This window comes from Columba livia, chromosome 19, assembly GCF_036013475.1.
Source record: "Columba livia isolate bColLiv1 breed racing homer chromosome 19, bColLiv1.pat.W.v2, whole genome shotgun sequence".
In the NCBI taxonomy this organism is placed as follows: domain Eukaryota; kingdom Metazoa; phylum Chordata; class Aves; order Columbiformes; family Columbidae; genus Columba; species Columba livia.
Window position 1 is genome coordinate 9,832,995 of NC_088620.1, and position 21,154 is coordinate 9,854,148.

Sequence of the window (21,154 nt, forward strand, 5' to 3'; positions counted from 1 at the left end):
TTCCGCTTTGCTGCTTCCCTCAGCTGCATTTTCAGTTATTTGTTTTAAAGTGTAGAATTGAGCAAGACAAACAAAGCCAGCGCCCCTCTCCTCCCTTCCTCTCCGACAGTCGCCACAGACTTGAAAGATGGTGGCTGGGAAGGAAGACGGATCCTCCTTCCAGCCCCGGCCCGGCGCTGCGGCAGGCGGGGACCGTGCGGAGCAGCCCTGGCCGGCCCCACCACCCCGCCGGGTCCCGCGGGAGCACTGGGGCTCCCCACGCTCGTCCCCAGCTCCCCTGGCCCTGCCACCCGCTCTGCCGTGTGAGGGAGCCTGGGCTTTGGGTTCCCTTGAGCCTTTCCTCTCTTTTCCATCCCCGTGCTGGAGTGTGGAAGGTACTTTCTTCTGCATTGCAACCTCATCTCCAAGGGGTTTTGCCACAGCGCTGGCAGCCGGGGCTGCACGGTGCGGACGCGCCGAGTCCTGCTTTTGGCCCTGTTGCTGGCTGGGTTAAGAGTTTGTCTTTCATTCCAAAATTACACCACGGGTGCAATTCAGTTGACCTCTCAGCTTCCCCGCTCTGTGACTTTGTGAGCACAAAGCGCCGGGATGCGCGTATCCTCTGGGTCTGTGCTTTCAAAAACAAACTCTGCTTTTTCTTTTTTTAAAATCTCTCTTACCCTTTATGAGCGTAATGAGTGCAGGCGTCTTTTTAATGAAGTGAAGCTTGCACAGCCGGTGCCTGTGAAACGCCGCTTAAACATCCTCACAGTGTTTGTGAGAACGTTGCAATAACAAAGTGCTCCGTGTGGCTGAAGAATGCCGCGGGAACAAAAGCCACATCAACAGAGCAGGGACTAGGGAATACTAAATAGTTGACAGGAATTTTAATATAAAAACTCTCTCTCTTCCTTGTCTGTCAGGGTTCTCAGGAAGCCCTCTGGCTTATCGTAGAGCGGCATACGGCACAGACAGGGGCCGGGGAGGTGAAAGGTGGTTTCCTGCCATTCTTCTGTGGAGCTGGGTTCCCATGGGCGGTCATGCCAGTTTGACTGGGGTTTGTTCCACACTCGTGTGATACGAGGAGATCGGGATCACGGCTGCTTCGGGAGACGGGGCTTTCATGGGCTAACGGCGAGTTTAGGGTTTTCCAGCCATGAACCGCTTCAATGGACTCTGCAAGGTGTGCTCGGAGCGGAGATACAGGCAGGTCTGTATCTCCCGTGGAAAACAACCCCTGTGCCAGCATGTGTGTGGATCGCTGCAAGGCTGGGTTAAGTTTTGAGTGTCTGTGGGCTTTCTTACCATTTTGGGGCTGTGTGTGTTCAGTTTCTAGGGTTTTAATTTGCTTTCATTATGATTTGTAGATGATAATATTTGGAATATAAGGAAAGCATCTCCAGATAGGTGTTCCTGGCTGATCTCTGCCTGGTGCTGCAGGGTGTAGATGGGAATAGAAGGGAGAATTTACTGTGTAGCTTGAGCGGAGCGTCTTGATGATGAAAACTGCAAGGCGTTGTCTCAATTTACCACTCGTTAGAGGAGAGGCAGGTTGCTACTATCTCTTTTTAAAGTTGTTTTAATGTGAATGTATTTGGGAATCAGGTGTTGCTTGAGGCCGGTCACAACCGACGGCCGCTGTGCTCTATCAAAGCCGATGCAAGTTCTCTTGGCCCCACTCAGTGTGCTGATGGGCGCTGGTTTTGCTTGGGCAGGTCCCAGTCTCCTGCACTTTTGAACACAAATTTCCCTCCTCGGTTTAGATTTGGGCTCTCGGCTCGTGTTCGGCTTTTCTCTGTGCTCCTGTGCTCATCTCTAGCGTCTGCTAAAGCTGCTGCAGGGACAGTGTGCACTGGGAACTGCACCAAGAACCAGCTGAACTGAAACTGCCCTCTTCTCCTCAGGGCTGCGGTGACCGTCCTGTGCAGGAATGCTGCTCTGCTTTGTATTAGCGCCAACTGACTGCGATTTGTGCCTTAGACCTCCTCAGTTCTCTATTTTGACCATTTCTTCTGCATTTTTTGACAAAGTTATGGGCACAGTGAGCCTCCGCCATGCTGGAGTCTCACACCATCTGCCACCCATATGTCAGGTTCTTGTGTTTCTTTCATGCCCAGTGGCAAAAAAGGATGTTCAGCTCCCTGTGGTGGGAGCTGAGGGAAGGGAACCGTCAGCAGCCAGAAGCTGATATTTAGTGGCAGGGGAAGGTGTCTCTGGTGGCAGACAGGAGCCAGCCAGCTTGGGGAAGAGGAGTGAGAGAGCTCTGGGTGTGGGGGAGCTGTGGGCTGGGAAGGGACCAGGGAGTCTCCGTGGTGGCAGAGATGCTGGGCTGGCTCCGAGGTGCCACTGGTGACACTTCTGGACTCGGGTCCACTGTGCTTTATAGAATCATTTTGGTTGGAAGAGACCCTCAAGATCGTTGAGTCCAACCGTTCCCCCACCCCGGCACTGCCCCATGTCCCTGAGAACCTCATGTCCGTCTGTCCAACCCTCCAGGGATGGTGACTCCAGCACTGCCCTGGGCAGCCTGTTCCAATGCCCAACAACTATATTGAATGTAGTGGGACTGAAGCTGCTTTCTGATCCTTCCAAGGAAAGGCAGTTTCTCTTTCTCAGCCTGATTTTATGCTGAGCAATCGAGCGGGGTCAAGGTGCAGAGAAATGAAAGCTTGCTGCGTTTGCCCTCCCGTGGCAGAGGAACGAGGAACCACTTCTCCTCTTTGGCAGCTTCTGCTGAATTCCTCATCTTCTTTCTGTTCTCAAAATAATACAGGTCAGATGTTGGATTTTCTTTTTTCATTTCTCTGCCAGTAAAACAAGGATCTTGACAAATCTCTTGGGGGAATAATCAGGTATTTACAAGAACTGTCATGCTGAGCTGCTGCTGGAAGCCAACATCAAAAAATAAACATCATTTTATTAATAAGCCAAATGCTTCACGAATCAGGAGGAGAAATGAGCCTAAATCAACACAGCATCCATCCTCTCCGAACTCAGCAAGGGGAACGCGCTCAGCCCAGCTGAGGGGTGATGCGCACAGCTGCCGGGCAGACCGGAGCGCGCGGGTCCTCGCAGCTTCACCGGAGCACAGGAGAGCTGCTGTGAAAGGAAATGTTTAAGAGAATTGCTTAGAGAAACCGTGTTAGAAATCAGTGTCAGAGCCAGACTGCCAGGTTTAAGTTTTTGTTTCTAATGGCTTATCAGACCTTTTCTTATATTTGCAAGAATTGCAATTGGAGGCTTGTGTATGCTCAATAAACGCTCGTTTTGCGGAATTCCTCTCTGTTGATCCTCGGCTCCATTTCACGTTGCTTTTTAGCCCCCTTTCCACCCCGCTTTGGCCGCAGCAGAGACCTGTTGTCTGTGGGGTTCATGGTGATGGTTCCTTTGCGCTCTGTGACCGTGTCTAGAAGTGCCGTGTGTCTGCGTTCGCAGGGGCGATGGGGGATGCTCACTGCTCGCACACAGCGGCTGCTTTCCCACTGAGCAGCCTGACTCCGCTGTCTCTCTCTCCAGATTACGATCCCTCGAGGAAGCGATGGCTTTGGCTTCACAATCTGCTGCGACTCCCCAGTCCGTGTGCAGGCTGTGGACTCCGGTAAGAGATCAGATTGTTTTTATCCCTCTTGGTTTGAGTGAGTGACCCTGTTCCTTTTGCATCTCAATGCATGTTGTGATTCAGAAACTCCCACACCTTTTAGGACTCCGGTTACCTCCAAGAAACTTCACTTAATGAATTCTCTGCTGCCTCTGATGAGGTCAGAGGCCTCTGGGTTAGCACTGTGTCACTGTTTTTGCAGTTTTTGGCAGCAATTTGCAGAGATCTTGTTGCCTGGGACTCCTATGGATGGGAGACCTCTGGAAAGCATCCATGGGCTGTGTCAGACAGGGACACAGCGAGGAGAAGCATCACAGGAGCCCTCAATGGCCTGAGTAGATCCTGTTGGTGTGGACCTGCAGGAGGGACTTGGTGTCTGTGTGACCTGGTGCACCGCACACCGGGAAACACGGGAGGTTCCTGCAATAGCTCTGAGAGAGCGTTCATGGCTTTGTCACAGGCGCTGTCTGTGCATGTTGGAAAGTGAAGCTCCAGGCTAGCTGGCCCCACTTGACTTCCACGTGTGGATGTCAGAGGAAACAGACTGGCTTTGGAGGAGTGAGTGGTGCAAGCTTTGGAGCTATTCTGGTGTCTCCTGGCCCTGGGGCTTCTCCTCCCCCTTGTACTCTCAGCAGTTGACTGGCATTTGTCTCTTCTTTCCGCAGGTGGCCCAGCAGAAAAGGCAGGTCTGCAGCAGCTCGACACGGTGCTGCAGCTGAATGAGCAGCCTGTGGAGCACTGGAAATGTGTGGAGCTGGCACACGAAATCCGGTGAGTGTTCACCCAAAGCATCAGCGCAGGGCTCTGGGAGAGATGGTCTGAGGGAGCCCAGGGCAGCAGCAGCTTTGGGTGGCTACGGGAAGGATTTCAGGGATGCAGGAGACTGGGAAAGGATTCTCTGGAGTAGAAGAAAGGGCTGGGGAGGGCAGGAGAGGGTCAGAGGTGTTAGAGGGAGGAAGGAGTGCAGGTCTTATGGCTGAACAATGTGGGTGCTGTGTTCCCTTCTACTCCATCTCTGACTTGCCCCGTGCTGCGTCTTTCAGGAACTGTCCCACCGAGATCATCCTGCTGGTCTGGAGGCTCGTCCCGCAGGTCAAGTCAGGGCACGAAGGCATGATCCGCAGATCGTCCTGCAAGTCTGCCTACGACCTCCAGTCACCGCCCAACAAGCGGGAGAAGAACAGCACCGTGCCCCCGCGGCCCGAGCAGCGCCGGAGCTGCCATGTTCTGTATGATGGGAGCGATGGGCTGATGCTGAACGGCTGGGAGAGGTACACAGAGATCGGCAAGCTTGGCCAGAACACCATGCCGGCCCTGTCACGGGTGCCCTCTGCTGCAGACCAGAACTACATCATCTTGGCGCCGTTGAACCCCGGGAGCCAGGTAGGGCCGGTCTCCAACCCTGTGCTCACATTAGTGCGGGTGGCTGTTGGTTCTGCTGCCTGCATCCTCTCTTGGCCTGTGCTTCAGCCTTATTGAGCTCATCTCTATATATAGAGCAAAAATGATTTTTACTTCTCTGGAGTGCTTGGGCTTTGCTAGCGGTGGCATGCCAAAATTTGCAGTTGATTGTTGGAAAGTCTGTCTCAGGTGACTGTGTCCTGTCTGGGTTGTGTCTTACAGCTGCTGAGGCCTGTCTATCAGGAGAACAACACTACCGGGGGTAAGTTGTTGATCTGCTGAAAACACAGCTCGGAGCACCTCACAGAGCTGAACATGTTTTTTTTAGAACTCACGAATCCTTGTCTTTAGGCCTGCAATGGAGTTCCTCACACTTTAAGGACAGTGGCAGAACTCTGGGGCTTTTGGGTGGTATAATCTTCCGACTTTCTGTGTCAAACATAGAAGTGAGAACCCTGCTCCACAACCCAGAGCAGAGCACAGCTGCTGGTGTCCTGGCTGAGCCTCCTGGTGAGCAGGTCTGGGGGAGCAGGGACACCCCACCAGGGACTTGATGAAAGCACAAAGTGTGACAGGGCTGAGCATTATTGATGTGGCTATTGCCCAGATGTGTCTGGGGCCTCTCTGTGACGTGTTCAGCTTTTCACGCCTCATGCTGGGGGTGCTAATTGTATGGTCCCTGCTTTGAGTTTGATTACCGAGGGAGTGAGGATGGGCACGACTCAGATTTGTACAGACATCAGTGCGGGTTGAAGTGCCAGGTTTGGGAATACTCATTTCCCGGTCTCTGACTGTCTCTGGACCAGCTGTCCTCAAAACCCCTTTGAAGCATAAACTAATTTTCTGCAGCTCGGTGTTCCTGGAGAACCATGTATGGATGGTTTGCAGGAGGAGTGGGGTGAGGCGTGTGCCAGGGCACCGGTAAATCCTGGCCTGAAAGAGAGACTGACACAAGCTCTCCCTGAACAGATATCACCAGGTGACTGTCATTTCCAGTGGGAAACTGGGGACAGACACAACCCAGGAACACTGAGATGCTCCCTGGGGTGTTCACTGGGTACTGTTGAACTTGCAGTTACAATTTCCAGCACACCCAGCTCCATGCACAACCCCTTCTTGCCAGTTCATCGGTGCTTTGGGAGACCCCGTGGGCACCCTGCTCTGCTGGGACACCCTTAGGACGAGCTGTGTGTGTATGTCCCGGGCCTGGTCTTGCGGAAGTGTCTTTAGCTCAGCAGTCCCTCCTTGATGCGGGCAGAGCTATCAGCACAATTCCCAGCTAGAAAATCTTGTGCTGCCTGCAAAGGTGGGACAGTGTCCACAGAAGGTCAAGTGTGGGGCAGGCGAAGCCACGGCGCGAATGCCGAGAGCGGGAGGGAACAGTGTGGGTCAGAGGCCCCCGTGCCTCGGATGCTCCCAGCGCTGGAGCCCTGTGGACACAAGAGTTTTCCGCAGCTCAACTGCCGGGGATGTTTTGTACCATGGATAATTGCAACTCCTTCCTGCTGTTCTTGGCTCCTGTGAAAAGATGAGCTGCGCCATAGGGATTTGTTCTTGCAGCAGGGTGGAATTTGAAAGGTTCTGGCTTCTTCCCATGACAATTCTTAGTGACTGTTTTCAGTGTTTTAATATTCAGTCTTCAGAGGGAAGAATGCACTCATTAACCTGAGCGGTGATTAAGCGTGGCGATGCAGAGCTGACCTCCCGTCACACAGTGACACTTCGGGCAGGCTCGGTGCGTTTCCGTGCCAGTGTGCAGCAAACAGGCCTCGTGCAAGTGATGAATTCCTCTGATAAAATGAGGTGATTTAGGGACAAGAAGAAAAGCAGAACCCGAACAGCTCCGACAGATTGTATCTGTCCTTTGTTGAGCTGTCACTCATGTTTTGATTTTATCTGGCAGTGCAACCATGAGAAAGGGAAAAGAGAAAATATCAGGATTATTACACTTAGGGGCGGAAACATTTTATTTCAGGAGGCCCCCCTGCTTTGCAGAGGCAGGCTGTTAGACCGGCGGTAAACAGCAGCTCTGCGTTGCCAACAGAGCTCGGTCTGGCTCTGCCAGCACTTATCTGAAAGTAAATGTGCTATTTCCTAATACTTAATGGAATATGTAATGTTGGGTAGGTTTGTATGTTTGCTTTGGATGAGACCTTATCTGCTCTGAGCCATGGTCAGGAGTGTTTTGGCTGGTTCCTGCGTGGGAAGGCTGTGTGGACCCGTTACAGTGCAAAGGCTGTGGGGGGAGCAGGAATGCCCGGGCTGCAGGAGGGTTTGCTCATGTGTGTTCCTGAGATGTTGCTGTGCAGGAGGATCCTGGGCTAATGCTCCAGTTTCTCACCTGGATGCATTAAAATCCAAGTGGAGAGTCCTGCCCACTGGACCCAAGCTGGTTTGGTTAGAATCACAGAATCATTTTGCTTGGAAGAGACCCTCAAGATCAAGTCCAACCATTAACCCACCCCTGGCACTAACTCATGTCCCTGAGAACCTCATCTCCATCTGTTCAAGCACTTCAGGGACTGAGAAGGTCTCCCCTCAGCTCCTGTTCTCCAGCTGAACCCCCCAGGTCCCTCAGCCGCTCCATCACACTTGTGCTCCAGCCCCTCACCAGCTCCGTTCCCTTCTCTCAACTCGCTCCAGCACCTCAAGGCCTTTCTTGGCATGAGGCGCCCAAAAGTGACCCCAGGATTAGAGGTTTGGCCTCCCCAGTGCTCAGTGTGGGGGAGAGTCACTGCCCTGGGCCTGCTGGCCACACCAGTGCTGATTCATTTCTTGTTCATTGACTTCAAGGCGGAGGGAGAAAACACTTCAGTTTTTCAGTGGGGCTTCTTTTGAAGGAGGGATGAATTTGTTGTTAGAGACACGCTCAGTACCCGTTGGAGTTGTTGCCTGCAGGATGTAGGACAGAGCCCAGGTTGCTGGTGCCCATCAGGACAGGGGCTGGGGTTGGGGGCTCCTGGGGAAAATGAACCTGTCCCACCTTCTGTCCCCAGCCTGGCAGGTCCTGCTGCTGGGATGGGAGTTTGTGTGTGGCAGGAGAGACGAGCACCGTGGGCCTGGGACATCAAGGGTGGCCAAAACTCACTCACCTACACAGCAGCTACCGGGGAAAAATGATGATTATCAATAATTATCAATTATGCTTTTAAACACAGGATTAACAGTTACATTAGAGACTCTGGGGCTGGTTTGCCTGATGTCCCCTGGCCTCCAGCGGTGCAGGCTGGCCGGTGTGGAGCGGCCACAGGAGCTGCTGTTGGCTCACTGGGGAAAGTCCCAGCTCTGCTTGGCCGGCTGAGGTGGCAGCAGTGAGTAAAGCAAAGCTCTGGTGTCATCCCTCCTCTGAACGAGGATCACGGCTTTCTGCCGTGGGGAGGGACAGAGCAGAAAACCAGTGAGGCTGCTCGGACTTAGTCCAGCACTGAAATGTAATTCTGGGAAGCAGCGGATGATGTTGTGCCAGCCTCATGCAGAATGAGGTCATCCTTGAGAAATACACCCCTGTGTCTGAGTAACCATCACATCCCTGGCAGCGACTTGGAAAGGCACAGATTCGTCCTGTGTGCAGGAATATGTTTATCACTTTTGTCCTTTTCTCCAACACCTCCAATCTTAGTATCTCCTAAAAACTCTGATTAACCTACCACCCAGCACCGCATGATGTGAAATTCCCATACTTTGCTAACTCCCATGCCCAGAATCCAGAGCAGGCTGGACTTGTGTGGATAAAAATGTCCCAAGCTTTAAATTTCCAGTGGTTTTTTTCCCTACCCTGAGTAAGTCCCAGATGGTTTTCCCCTCCTTGGAAAGGGAAGGGTCAGGGCTTGGTGCCACAGGCAGGTGTTCCCCAATGGTGGGAACCTCCTTGGTGCTCCTGTGATACAAGAATGACCATTTAAAGTCATGTTTGGGGTTGTTCTCTATTTCTTATTTCCTAGTACTGCACGGGGAGGTGTGTATAATAGCACCACATCTCTTCCTCCACACCACTGTATTCAGAAATGGCATGGAAGGCAGCATGCACCCATCCAGGCAGATGTGCTGGCCAGCAGCTGTGCTTGCGGTGGCTTCCTTGGCTTGTTGTTTGTACGTAAATAAATGTTGTTGTGCTGCTGGTGTGATCCAGCTCAGTCCTTGGTCCGGCAAGCGAGTAGCTCTTGAGTGTGCAGAAGTGTCAAGGGACATCTTGCTTTGCGTTACAAAAAATGAAGTTGTTGGTGTTATTTCCTGACTCTCTGGGAAGTTTTGATAGCAGAGTGCTGGGTGTCCCTGCAGCGCTCGGCTCCGGCTGCTCCCCTCGGGCTCTGTGGGCCCGGAGCGCAGCAGCTCTGCGGGAGCTCTCTCCTCATTCTGCATTTCTTCCTGCTTCCTCTGCCCACCCAGGAAATGCGTGTAAAGGGAAATCACACGTGGGGTCTGGGAGAAAATCCAGGCTGATGAAGACTGTGCAGACGATGAAGAGCTACGGGAACTACCAGAACCTCACCATCGTGAGACCGCACATCCCGCACTCCAGCTACGGCACCTACGTGACGCTGGCTCCCAAAGTGCTGGTGTTCCCTGTCTTTGTTCAGGTGAGTACAGACAAGGATCCAAAGCAGTAATGGTCTGACACAGAATGTTCTCACTCCCCACTTCTTTCTTAAAATGTAGCCCTGAATTTAGTGGTAGTAGCTCTAACTACCTCTGTGTCTTCCCTTTTGTGCTTCATACGGCCAGAATGGCAGAAAACCTCACCTGATTCTTTATATTTAAGTACATGACTGATGAACACCATCCCTGGGGCTCTGGAACCATCCATCCTCGGTACTCGTGTCAGCTTGGACTGGTGATTTCCTTTGGACCCAAACCCATGATCCATGTCTGTCACTCTGTCCTCAGCCAGACGACCTGGGGACAAACATGAGGCTGGGGGACATGCCTTATGTCCTCCCCAACAGCACCTGGGTGGCCGTTCACACTGGCACCAGTGCATTCACCAGCCAATTTGCTTTTTGGTAGGGACCCAACTGGCACTTCTGTCCTTCTACTCCCCAAATTTGTATTTGGGTGGAGTTTCTGGCACCTCAGGAGCTGGTTTTTATGCTTTGCGCTAACACTGCAAGGCCCTGTGCAGGTGCCCTCAGGTGTTTGCTGGCCATGCTGCTCGGGAGGATCATCCTGGGCTGGTTTTACAGGGTTTGTTCTGCAGCCATAACACTGTAGAATCATTTTGTTTGGAAGAGACCCTCAAGATCATTGAGTCCAACTGTTCCCCCACCCCTGGCACTGCTCCATGTCCTGGGAACCTCATGTCCGTCTGTCCAGCCCTCCAGGACTGGTGACTCCAGCACTGCCCTGGGCAGCCTGTTCCAATGCCCCACAGCCCTTTGGGGAAGAAATTGTTCCCCAGATCCAACCTCAACCTCCCCTGGCGCAACTTGAGGCCGTTTCCTCTGCTCCTGGCGCTTGTTCCTGGGGAGCAGAGCCCGACCCCCCTGGCTCCAAGCTCCTTTCAGGCAGTTCAGAGATCAGAAGGTCTCCCTTATCTGAACTGCACTGATACTGAATCTCACCGTTAGAGAAGGTGCTGACTGGGAGCTGAGCGTGCAGCGTGGCATGAGAAAGGGCAGCTGCCTTAAAGTTGCTGTAACTTACTGTGAGAATAATCCATAAAATAATGCAGCAAATACTCTTGTCTGAGGGACGTGAGAACCTGCCGTGCCACTGCTGTGGTTGTATTTCCTGCTAAAAAGCGCCCATAATGAAGCCCACGCTGTGCAGAACAGTTAACGTGCAAAGAGGCGAGCGGCGGATTGTCTTTTTATAGCTGGGGCTGACGTGGGTGTGAAGCGTGAGACTCACTTTGTGCCGTGGGGCTGGACTGCAGCTTTCCGTCCCTCCGAGCGCAGTGCGGGGCGGCCTCTCCCTCAGCAAGTTACACCTTCAAGGGAGGACAAAGTGGGTTTGGTGGGTGGAAAGTTGTTCTGGTGAACCGCAAACCACGCTTCCAGTGGAAGGTCTGACTGTTTCTTTCTTTTTCTCTTTTTTTTTCCATTTCAAATGTAGCCCCTTGATCTTTGCAACCCAGCCCGGACTCTGCTTCTGTCAGAGGAGCTGCTGCTTCACGAGAGCAGAAGCCGGACTATGCAGGTAAGACTTTCTGTGCTCTCTGAGCCTCCTAAACACCCTCTTCTGCAGTCCTGTATAGTTGATTGAGAAGGGGAATGTTTTATTTTGCAATACTTATATTAATATGATATTTAGAAAAAGTTGTTAGTTTATAATGGGATAAACTAAATATCAAAACTCTTCTCTGCTAGAAATCCCCTTTTTTCCTCTTCCTTCCTGCTCACAAAGCAGCAGCTGCGCATGGCAAATCCTTGCCGGTTACAGCCCAGCAGCTGAGGCCACGGGCAGGCTGGGAAAGACGGAGTTCAAGAATATTTTGTGGAGGTTAGAGAACTAGACCGAGAACTTGTTACGGGGGTTTTCAGAAACTTAGTTCCTGCACCAGGTCACATGTCCAAATTCCTCTTTTTCAGCTTCTTTTCTGTAATGTTATCACAGAGCTGTTAAAAATCTGGGGAAGGAACTAAGCTTTGTCTCCATGCTGTGCCTGTGTATGCGACACCTTTCAACACCCAAACTGGCAGAGCCGAGGTGTTGATTACATTTGCTGCTGCTTTCCCTTGCACCCAACTGTAAAATCAGCAAAGCCCTGGAATCTGGGACAGGGAGCGGCAACTAGGGGAGCCCACACATGCGTTGAGTTTCTGCTCTTCCTTTTGAGGCATTTTCAGAGCATCTCACCACTGTACAGAACGATTTGGTATTGAATTTAGCTGGAACGAACAACGCGTCATCTTCACAGAGCCAGACAGGAATTTTTGGTTGACGCATTTTAGTTTCTGGGTGACGCTTTCAGAGACATGTCATGTCACCGCCCTGTACAAAACAGCACAAGATTGTGTTAACTGAATCCTCTCTCTGGTTTTCAACATGGAATTCATCCCTTGCTTTGACTTCAGTCACATTTGTTTTGTTAAATATACAAAAAATTGCATGACCCATCAGGAAACCTGTCACTGATTTATAAATCAAGCTCTTCCCCTGTGTGTCCTGCTGTTCTCTGCTGCTCCTGGGCACCTGTGTGAGTGAGGAGCAGGTGAGCTCGTGGCTGTGCAGCACAGCTGGGCTGCGGTGGCTCACACGCGGTGGCCAGTGTGAGGTCGGATGCTTCTGCTGGCTGTTTTGGAGCTGTTTGCTTTCAGCTCAGACTCAGAGGACTCAGCCAAATGTGCAGTAATTACGAATAATTAGTGCTGTGTGGAGCATGTGTGTGTTCAGGGTGTTCATATTTAGAGGATGGAGAGCCTCGGGATGTGTTTGGAGAAGTGCTGCTCTGTCTCCAAACAGCGACATTGGCCATTTCAGAGATGCAGCTTTGGGCAGATCAGAAGGATGGGACGTCTTGCAGAAAGGGCTCTGCTTCCTTACGATGCCCTAAGGATGAGCGTGAGGCTGGAAGAGGATTTCCCAGCTGGAACTGGCCAGGAATGAGACAGCGTTTGGGAGCAGCGGTGCGCTGGGGCCGCGGTGTCTGTGTGAGCCTGGCAGAGGGACAAGGCCAGAGGTGGTGACTCAGCGTAGAGAACAAATAAAGCAGGGAATGGGGAAGGCAGGAGTGTTTCCCTTGGTGTGAACCCCGGCGTGGCGCTGAGCCCCCTTCTGTGGGAGCTGATGTTGCAGGTAGTAACACCAGGACATGAACCATGACCCTGGGGAAGGGCTTTCTCATGCCTGCCCTGTGTCACCGGGTCACTGCAGGCTCTGCAGAGCTTCAAGAGACTGGTGCAGGTCTCTCTGGAAAGCCAGAGACTCCTCCTCTCCAGTGGAGTGTCTGCTTTGGTCCTGAGATAACAGAACCTAAAATTCCAGAGCCAGCAGGACCTAGAATGGCCTGGACACAGTGGAGCTTCCCCTGGTACATCAGGCTCTGACTTCTCTTCTTGCTGGACCTCAGCTCACTCCCTCTCCAGCCTTCTCCACTGCCCGAACAGCGGCTCTTGCTTCCGATCGGTCCTTTCTTCCTTGCTCCGTGTGCTGTTTCCGTTTTCCCACTGCGCATCCCATCCAGCCTCTCTCAAACCGGACCACTGCCCCATGGTTTGCAGGGCTGGTTTGGGGATGTTATTCTGCTTTGGCAAAGTGGGTCAAGAGAGGAGAGCCTGGGTGCTGGGGCTAGAAATGGAGGTCCTGTTTCTGTTTTGGTTTGTGTGTTTGTTTGGTGGTTGGTTTTGTGGTTTGGTTTTGTTTTTTTTTTTCTTTTTTTAAAAATTATTATTATTATTTTTTAAACCCAGAATCTTTTCCCTTTGGCAGTTCCCACATCAGGCACTGCGTCCTCATCACTAATCAAACTCTCTCCCATCTCCTGAAGGATCAACCTGTCTCTCTGGAGGCTCGCCAGCATCTGTCCTTTCCCTGACCTCACCTCTGGGGCAATCCTTATTCAGCCCTTAATCATATCCTGTCTAGACTTTGCAATTCCCGCTTTTATGATCTTCTGAAGTCCTTCTCGCCTGCAGAGTGCCAGAGGAACCAGCGTGATCCAGGCGATTGTGCAAAAGGTGTCGAACACGGGCTTTGTCCTTTTTTGGTCTGTTTCTAATGTACCCGGAGGCAACTTCCCAAAGCCCTGAGGTACCTTTGCAGTGTGGGGTCGTGCTCGCTCCCTTCTCACCTCTCAGGTTTGCCCTGACCCATCCTGTGTCACTGGTGCTTCACTTCAGGTGACAATTGCAAACTCCTGCTGTGACCCCAATGGGGTGCATGGGTGCAGGAGAGGACGGGCTTAAGAGGAGAGGTGACTATTCTTAATATTGAATGTGAGGGTACTTTGGCTGCAAGGTTTAATTTCTGGGCACCTTTTCACATTTTAGTGATGATATTTTGCTTTCCAAGGTGTGGTTATCGCTTCCCTGTCCCTGCCGTTGGGGCTCTGCAGCAGTCTCAGTGTTCATCTCCCGATCCTGGGGGAGCACACTGACCCACGACTCTCCACCTTCCCTCCTGGCCCTTGTTTTCTTTTAGAAAACACTTTAAACATTCCCCTTCCTTGTGTAACAGTGTTTTTCCAGTCATATTCTGTAGTTAGTCAAATCTATGAGTGTAAGAGGCTTTGCTGTTTGCCGTGGTGCAGAGCACGCCCAGATGAACAGTGTCCAAGACATCAGTGTTGCTTCTGTGAACACTTTTCTACCACTGTAAAATCCATCCCCGCCTCCAAATGTCTGTGTGACAATGGCCCGGTGGCCCCGGGCACTCTGGTGCTCACACTGGTGTGCCTCCCTCTGTCTGCATAGGAGCCCTTTCGTCAGGCCACTTGTTCTATTTCTGATTTTGGGGTAGGAAATGAGTTGTGGGAAACACACAAAGATACTCTGGTTCTCCAAGGAGCAACTCTGGTGGATTCTCTGTCGTGCCTGGATGAATTCAGGTGCTGTGTTTTCTTTTTTGTTTGCTCTTTTGCTTTTATGAGCCCTGCGAGTTTTCACAGTCAGTCAGTACCAGATCTGTTTGCCAAGGGCTGTTAGAGGCGTGTTGCAGCTTGTCCGCGGTGCGATGGCAACCTGAGCTCCGGGTTTCTCATTCCAGCCCTCCCTGGGCTTCACGGTGCTGGGCTGCTCTTATAGAATCACAGAATCATTTTGCTTGGAAAAGCCCCTCAAGATCATCGAGTCCAACTGTTCCCCCACCCCTGGCACTGCCCCATGTCCTGAGAACCTCATGTCCGTCTGTCCAGCCCTCCAGGGACGGTGACTCCAGCACTGCCCTGGGCAGCCTGTTCCAATGCCCCACAGCCCTCTGGGGAAGAAATTGTTCCTAAATCCAACCTCAACCTCCCCTGGCGCAACTTGAGGCTGTTTCCTCTTGTTCTGAGGCTCTGGCTGTGCAGGTGGAAGGGACACCCTGTTTTTCTTCTCCCATCAGCAGAGGAACCTCTATAAACACTGTGTGGAGCTGCTCTGAAATCAAGAGTCTTTCTGGAAGCCGCATCTAACAGATGCTCTTACAAAACCTGCACTGCCTGCACTTTTATGTTCTCTGCATCCTGAACTCAATCAGTCCCATCTTCCCATAAAAGCACAACGTTACAGAATCCTGGACTGGTTGTCGTTGAAGGGACCTCTGGAGATCACCTAATCCATCCCACCTGATAAATACTCTGTATATACTCTCTAAATTCCCTGCAAATACTCTTTTTGTGTTTCTGTTTCCATAATTCCCTAATTAAATCTACTTGCTTTTGAATTGATATTTTATTTCCTGCTGATCCTTCTAATCTTTTTTCTACCCTTTAAACTTCCATGTGTATTAGGTCTTCACTTTCCTCCATTTCCAGCATGACCACTTGCTGATCGTGCTTTGATCTCCTTCACTTTGCTGACTTGTTATTCTCAAAATCCATGAATGTCTCTTCTTTAAAGCTGAGGGACTTAGGATGGCACCAGACATGTCCCAGAAAAGGTACCTTTTGGAACAAGATGGGCATGGAGGAAACTTTATTGTACAGTTTGTACTTCGTTAGTTTTTGTATTAATAATAGGGTCAGAAGTAATGTAGAGGATGAATGTGGGCACTAGGTAAACAGTCTGTTGTGAGCCAAGGAGGGGATTTTCCAAATAATATAGAGAAAAACAGACACTCCCTGCTTTCATTGTCAATTAAAGCTACTCTAGTAGCTCTGTGCTTATTAAAAATCCCACAAAAATGAATTTGCACAGCAGGGAGAAATCTTGCGGGAAGGGCTTGATTTTGGCTTCCAAAACAGATGCTGCTGCCCTGACATGAGACTCCCCACCCTGCGATAAACTGTTACCTCCTGACGTGTGTCCATCGGCTGCTGGGCATGGGGGCAAACTGCCCTGGCAGCGCGTCCCCGTGAGCAGTGACTCAGTCCCTGTCCTGAGCAAAGTCACCTCCCAGAGTGTGACTCGGTGGTGGCAGCAGTGCCAGCTCCCACTAAGCCCCTGGGATGCTGGGCTGTTCTCTGACTTTTGCGAAAGGGTTGCTAAAAGGCCACAAAAACCTTTGTTGCTGTTGCTTAGTGTTGAAAAGTGGCTTTCCCTCCGCTGGGGGAGGTTTTTGGGAGCATCCCGAGGAGCGGTGGAAAGCAGCCCTGTGCTCACATGCTGCTCCTGTGCGGAGAGCGGCGCGTGGTTTGGCAGTAGCGCAGAACATCCAGCATCCGCCGTGCCCACCGGTGTGGGGCAGCCCCTTCCTGGCATGTCCTGAGCATCCTCTCCTGACTTCTGCCGGGCTCAGCCCTCGGCCGCTGGCACAGCGATTGCACTGGACTGCACCCCTCCGACAGGCTGCTGGGTCAGAAACTCCCTCTTCTTGTTTTAAAGATCTCACTGATCCGTTCTGATTGAACCAGGGACCTCAGGCAAGAGGCAGAAGCAGAACAAAACCTACGTTTTGAGTTGTGAGCGCTCGCCCCTGCCCCGGAGAAGCTCCCGGGTGCCATGGCACTCGGGTCACAGCTCGAGCACAGAGCTGGAGAGGCACTCAGTTCGGTTTTTGCATTTCACCCATCAGTGTGGTTTAAACGTGTCAAGCTTGTTCCCTGCAGCCGCCCTTGTGGGTTCTGCTGCTGTAAAAGCCGAAATATTGTTTCTCAAGGGAGCACTGAGAACAGTGAGAAGCTCCTGAGTGTGTTCAGGGAGATCACATTTGCCTTTTGGCTGCGACTTCTCCAGTGCGCTGGGATTAGTTGGCAACTTATTCCCTCCTCCCGATCCTCTGATTTATAATTTATGTAAATGGGAAGTGACATGAGAGAGCAGAGGGTGTGTTTGCGTGGCGTTAAACTGTCGGGCAGGTTTAGCCCTCTTGTCACGGGACTCCACAAGCCTCAGCAGGCGCCTGCCAAGTGGACGAAACCTTGTCCGGAGGTGCTGGGAGCACCCTGCAGGGTGTAGCAGCTCCCAGCCCCTTGGGGAAGAGGTGCCTGGGCTGCCTGGCACAGCTGGTGCATCTCCCCAGGGTAAAGGACCTTTCCAGGACACTGTCTTGGTGCCAAGAGGTGAATTCCTTAAATTCCTCACAGCTTCTTCGCTGCTCTTGTGCTTTCAGGTGACCCTCTTTGTCTACTCCGACCTGCTGCTTTTCACCAAGGAGGATGAGCCCGGGCGCTGCAACGTGCTGAGGAACCCTCTCTACCTGCAGAGCGTCCAGCTCCAGGAGGGTGAGTGTCTGCAGCAGCACCTGGAGACATTTGGGGCATTTTTGGGGCCTCTGGCCATAAAGGTTTCTGGCCAGCAGCAGGAGAGCACCCCACTATCCCATTGTGTGTAACAGCACTGTCCAGCTGGTGCTGCCAGATCATCCTTCCTTGGGGTACAGTGCCAGCATCACCTTTCGCATCCTTGTGTTAACAGCTGTGTCCCCTGGGACACCTCGGGGTGCTCAGCATCGCTTTCCAGGGATTTTTGGGTGCATCTCGGGGATTTTGGGCTGGTGTTCCCCAGGGTCTTGCTGGGCCAGGCTGTTCCTGTTGCTGATGTCACTGTGCCCACCACAGGGGCTGGTTGAGACTGAGAAAAGGAAGTGAAGTCTTGAGGTTTCTTGCCTTGAGAGTTCAGAGGTTGTCTTCAAGGCTGAGCCCTACCGACCTTTACTTTGCTATTTCTCCCTTCAGCCGCCCACAGTTTCCCCCCATGCACACTCCGAGCGAACACTGGCCGTGGGGGGAGGCTGAGGACCATCCCTTGCTCTCTGCACCTTGGCTGCTCTTTCACATCCAGCAAGCGCTCAGGGAGGGCTCCCAGAGCAGGGGGATGATTTATTATAAAATCAGTTATTTCAAGTTGAAATGCGGATGCTGTATGAGAGATGGCCTTCAGCTACTCAGGGTCAAAAGAGGAATGAATGAATTGCTCTGCACATCCTATTTGCTATGGTGGAGCCACTTCAGGGCCCTGGTCCCAGTCCCACCTTGTTTTTTCTTTGGTGAGGACGCTTTTTGGCTACAGGCTTGTTCTGTGCAGTTGCCCGACTGTGTGAGCATGGGGCTGGTGTCCTGGCTGCTTCTGGAGCCCAGCGGTGGATGTCGCTGGACTGGGACCCTGCCTGGGAAATTGTGATTAGATAGAAGGAAAAGCTTTTCTGTGGTGAGGTTGGTCAAATGTTATGTTGCCCAGAGAGGCTGTGCGATCTCCATCCCTGGAGGTATTCAGGACTCGGCTGGGCACAGTCCTGAGCACCCTGGTCTGGGTGCTGTGGGTCAGGGCTTGGACTAGGGACCACCAGAGCCCCTCCAATGTGAATTACTCTGTAGCTGTATCAACTGACATCTTTATGCAGTCCCATGGCCCTGACCAAAAGGGATGAATCCAGATCTGGGCTGCTTCTCCAAAGGGATCATTTTCTGGATGAACTTTGCCACATCCCATGACTTTTCCCAGCTGAGCTGTGAGCTCTGTGGATGAGCTGCGTCTTTCCACGTGCCCCACATTGCTGCGAGCCTCAGGGCTGGGGGTCTGCAGTGCTGTGCTGGACATCACAGGCTGCCTGTCAGTTGGTATTTCCCATTTCCAACAACATTTCTGCTCCCAGATCAATTCACTGACCTATTTGGTGGGGGCGGAAACACGCCGAGGCAGACGAGGTGCCAGGGCACGAGCCGTGCAGAGAGCCCTTTGAAGCTTCCCTGGGGTTTGTTGAGTTTGTTCTCAGGGCTGCTTATTTCTAAGAAACGGACAAAATAAATTGTTCCTCATTGAAGTGCTCGTTGGTCAGAGTTTGCTCCTGGAACACGCACGCGTGTGCCGCCCCGGCTGCTCTCCAAGGCTGTCGGATAAGCCTGCGCAAAGGTCTGTTTGCAGCTCAGCTCAGGAATGTTCCTCATAACCTCGGGCAGAGCAGTTGGGTTTTGTGAGCGGTTTTCTGCCGCTTATTTCCTTGTTGCCATAATGACTCACATCTGGAACAGCTTAACAAGCCTGTCCGAAGGGGATATTTGTCTCTGCAGTGCCGAATCGCTCCCATACACCGGGAATCCAGCGCGGGGGGTTTGCAGGCAGCTCACCCTCCTGGGCTGGGCAGAGCTGCTTCAAAGGTGGGTGGAACGAGCAAAAAGATGTCTGTCCCTTTTGGCAAAGAGTTTCGTTTGGTCTCCTAAAGAACTGAATGGCACATTAATAGGAACAGGCGTATTGCTGAGTATAACAATTGAGACATCTCCGGTACACTGAAGACCATTGTGATGTTTCCTGTTTCTGCCGCTCACCGCACTGTGCGAAAGCAAATCAGTATAATCTGCTTTACAATGCTCTGTCTTCCTGCTTTAGAAGCCCGGCATGGCTGATGAGCAGCACGCGGGCCAGCGTTTCCAGCGTGGCAGGGCTGGCTTCCTCACTAAATACTGTGGGAATTTCCAGGCGGAGGTCGGCGCTGCCTGGGATCCTGCCCCTGCGTGGGTCTGAACAGCTTTGGGACAGGGAAGAGCACTCTGCTCCTGTTTTGCAGCTGGGATGAGGATCTAGGGGCTGTGAACTCTGTCCCCAGCCGGGCTCCTGCAGACAAACACTTTTCATGTGCTGTTTCTTGCGGCAATTGGCCCCGAGATAGTCAGGTGCCCAGAGTGTGATTTATGGGGCTTCTGCCCCACAATGGCTTCTCCCCACTGCCCCGGGGTGCTGGGAGGTACCCTGGGCTTGCACCCTCCCTGGGGACATATGCCACGGAGGGTGACAGCCTTGTCCCCGCTCAGGAGCCATGTCTGGATGTGCGCAAGTGGCTTTTTCTGTCCCTGTGCGCCCAGGTCCTGCAGCACCCTGCACTGTGAGCTCCTCTTTGGGTGCCCAAAGCAGTTGCATCCTTGCTGAGCAGATGTGAGGGGCTGGGGATGGAGGTACCTGCTCTCACCATGGGTGTTGTCACTGTCCCCTGGGCCGTTCAAGGAGCCTGTGGAAAGAAGCAGGACCATCTCTCTTTTCCCATCTTTTTGACCCAGCACCCAGGGTGCACCACCCAAATCCTGCAAGCAGTGGGTGTTCTGGGGTGACCCGGGGAGGGGGCAGAGCCGGGGCAGCGCTAAAAGCTGCTGTTGTGCCGGTAGCTGTGCGAGCACCGGCCCCACGTGTCAGCGTGGGTGTGCAGGATGAGGCTTGGCCAGCACGGGGGACGTGTCCCCACAAAACTCACACCCTCCTCCTGCCTGTGCCAATGGGTCAAGTTATGCTGAAAGAGAAGCCAGTCCCCATCGCAACGCATCAGGAAGAATTTAAATATCTTAAAGTGAGTTTTTTTTACTGCTGCTTATTTCCTTTCAGCGTTTCACTCAGTTTGGCTGAGAGTGCGTGCTGTTCAGCTGTCAGGAGAGGTGCAGGTGTCGCGCTGGTGAGGAACGGAGCCCTGCGTTAGCGCGGGTGGCTGCTGCATTCGCTGTGTGAGGTTGTGCCTCTCCCCTGGCCGTTTGTCACTCGTGGCCTCTGGTCCGCGGTGCAGGAGGTGAGCAGCACGCTCTGGAACACAGCAGGCTGACCCTCTGGAGAAGGGAAAAAGCTCCAGGGTAAGAAATCTTGTCAAACCTGGTTTGTGCTGATATCTGCACTCAGGTCTGTCTGTTCTGGCTCTGCCATTGCTCTCCTGCCTCGCTGGAGACCGGCACTGGCCAAACACGCTGCTGGGCTGGGCAGCCAGGTTCTTGTTTTCTCTCTGCAGGCAGTTATGGGTAGAAAATGGGATTTCAGCGGTTCCTTAGCCTAGGTTGGCTCCCTGTTTGTGCATCCCATGGGCACTGGGCTGCTTGGCCACGTGCAGCGGTGAGCCCTGCGGCGGACAGGAGCTGCCGGCGGTGGAGGCTGCCAATGCCAAGATTTGTAGCTCAATGGAGAGGAATTTGGAAGGGAACTTAATTCTGATGGTTTTGGGCTTTGTCAGGATCACAAAAGGAATAAAGAGAGGCCCAAGAGAACTGGGGTCATTCCCAGGGCCGTCACACTGCGATGTCACCTTTCTTTGCTGAGGGTACATGTCTCTAGAGGATGATGTGTTCAGCTTTGGAACGTTGGATTAAAGTTGGATTTCTGGAGGAAAAACGACTGAGACATGTTGGTTGTCTGCAGTTTGCTTTGCAAGGCAGCCTGGAGAGCTTTGCTCCTGGTGCAGGGAGGAGCAGAG

The 21,154-nt window shown here is 52.5% G+C and overlaps 1 protein-coding gene across 10 annotated transcripts in view; it reads left to right on the forward strand.

Annotated features, from left to right (window-relative positions):
• Positions 1-21,154, forward strand: part of RGS3 (regulator of G protein signaling 3) — a 78,433-nt gene that overhangs the window by 17,925 nt on the left and 39,354 nt on the right. For 6 of the 10 annotated variants that reach the window (XM_021300262.2, XM_013370185.3, XM_065036082.1 and 3 more), the window contains 7 exons: positions 3,496-3,577; positions 4,243-4,348; positions 4,621-4,960; positions 5,201-5,240; positions 9,365-9,555; positions 11,030-11,113; positions 17,105-17,216. In XM_021300262.2, coding sequence (XP_021155937.2) covers positions 3,496-3,577; positions 4,243-4,348; positions 4,621-4,960; positions 5,201-5,240; positions 9,365-9,555; positions 11,030-11,113; positions 17,105-17,216 — 955 coding nt within the window. Of the gene's footprint in view, positions 1-990; positions 1,190-3,495; positions 3,578-4,242; positions 4,349-4,620; positions 4,961-5,200; positions 5,241-9,364; positions 9,556-10,881; positions 10,922-11,029; positions 11,114-16,893; positions 17,016-17,104; positions 17,217-19,064; positions 19,089-21,154 lie in introns of those variants that run through there. The other 4 variants (XM_005511780.3, XM_065036086.1, XM_065036087.1 and 1 more) reach the window with 4 other exon arrangements.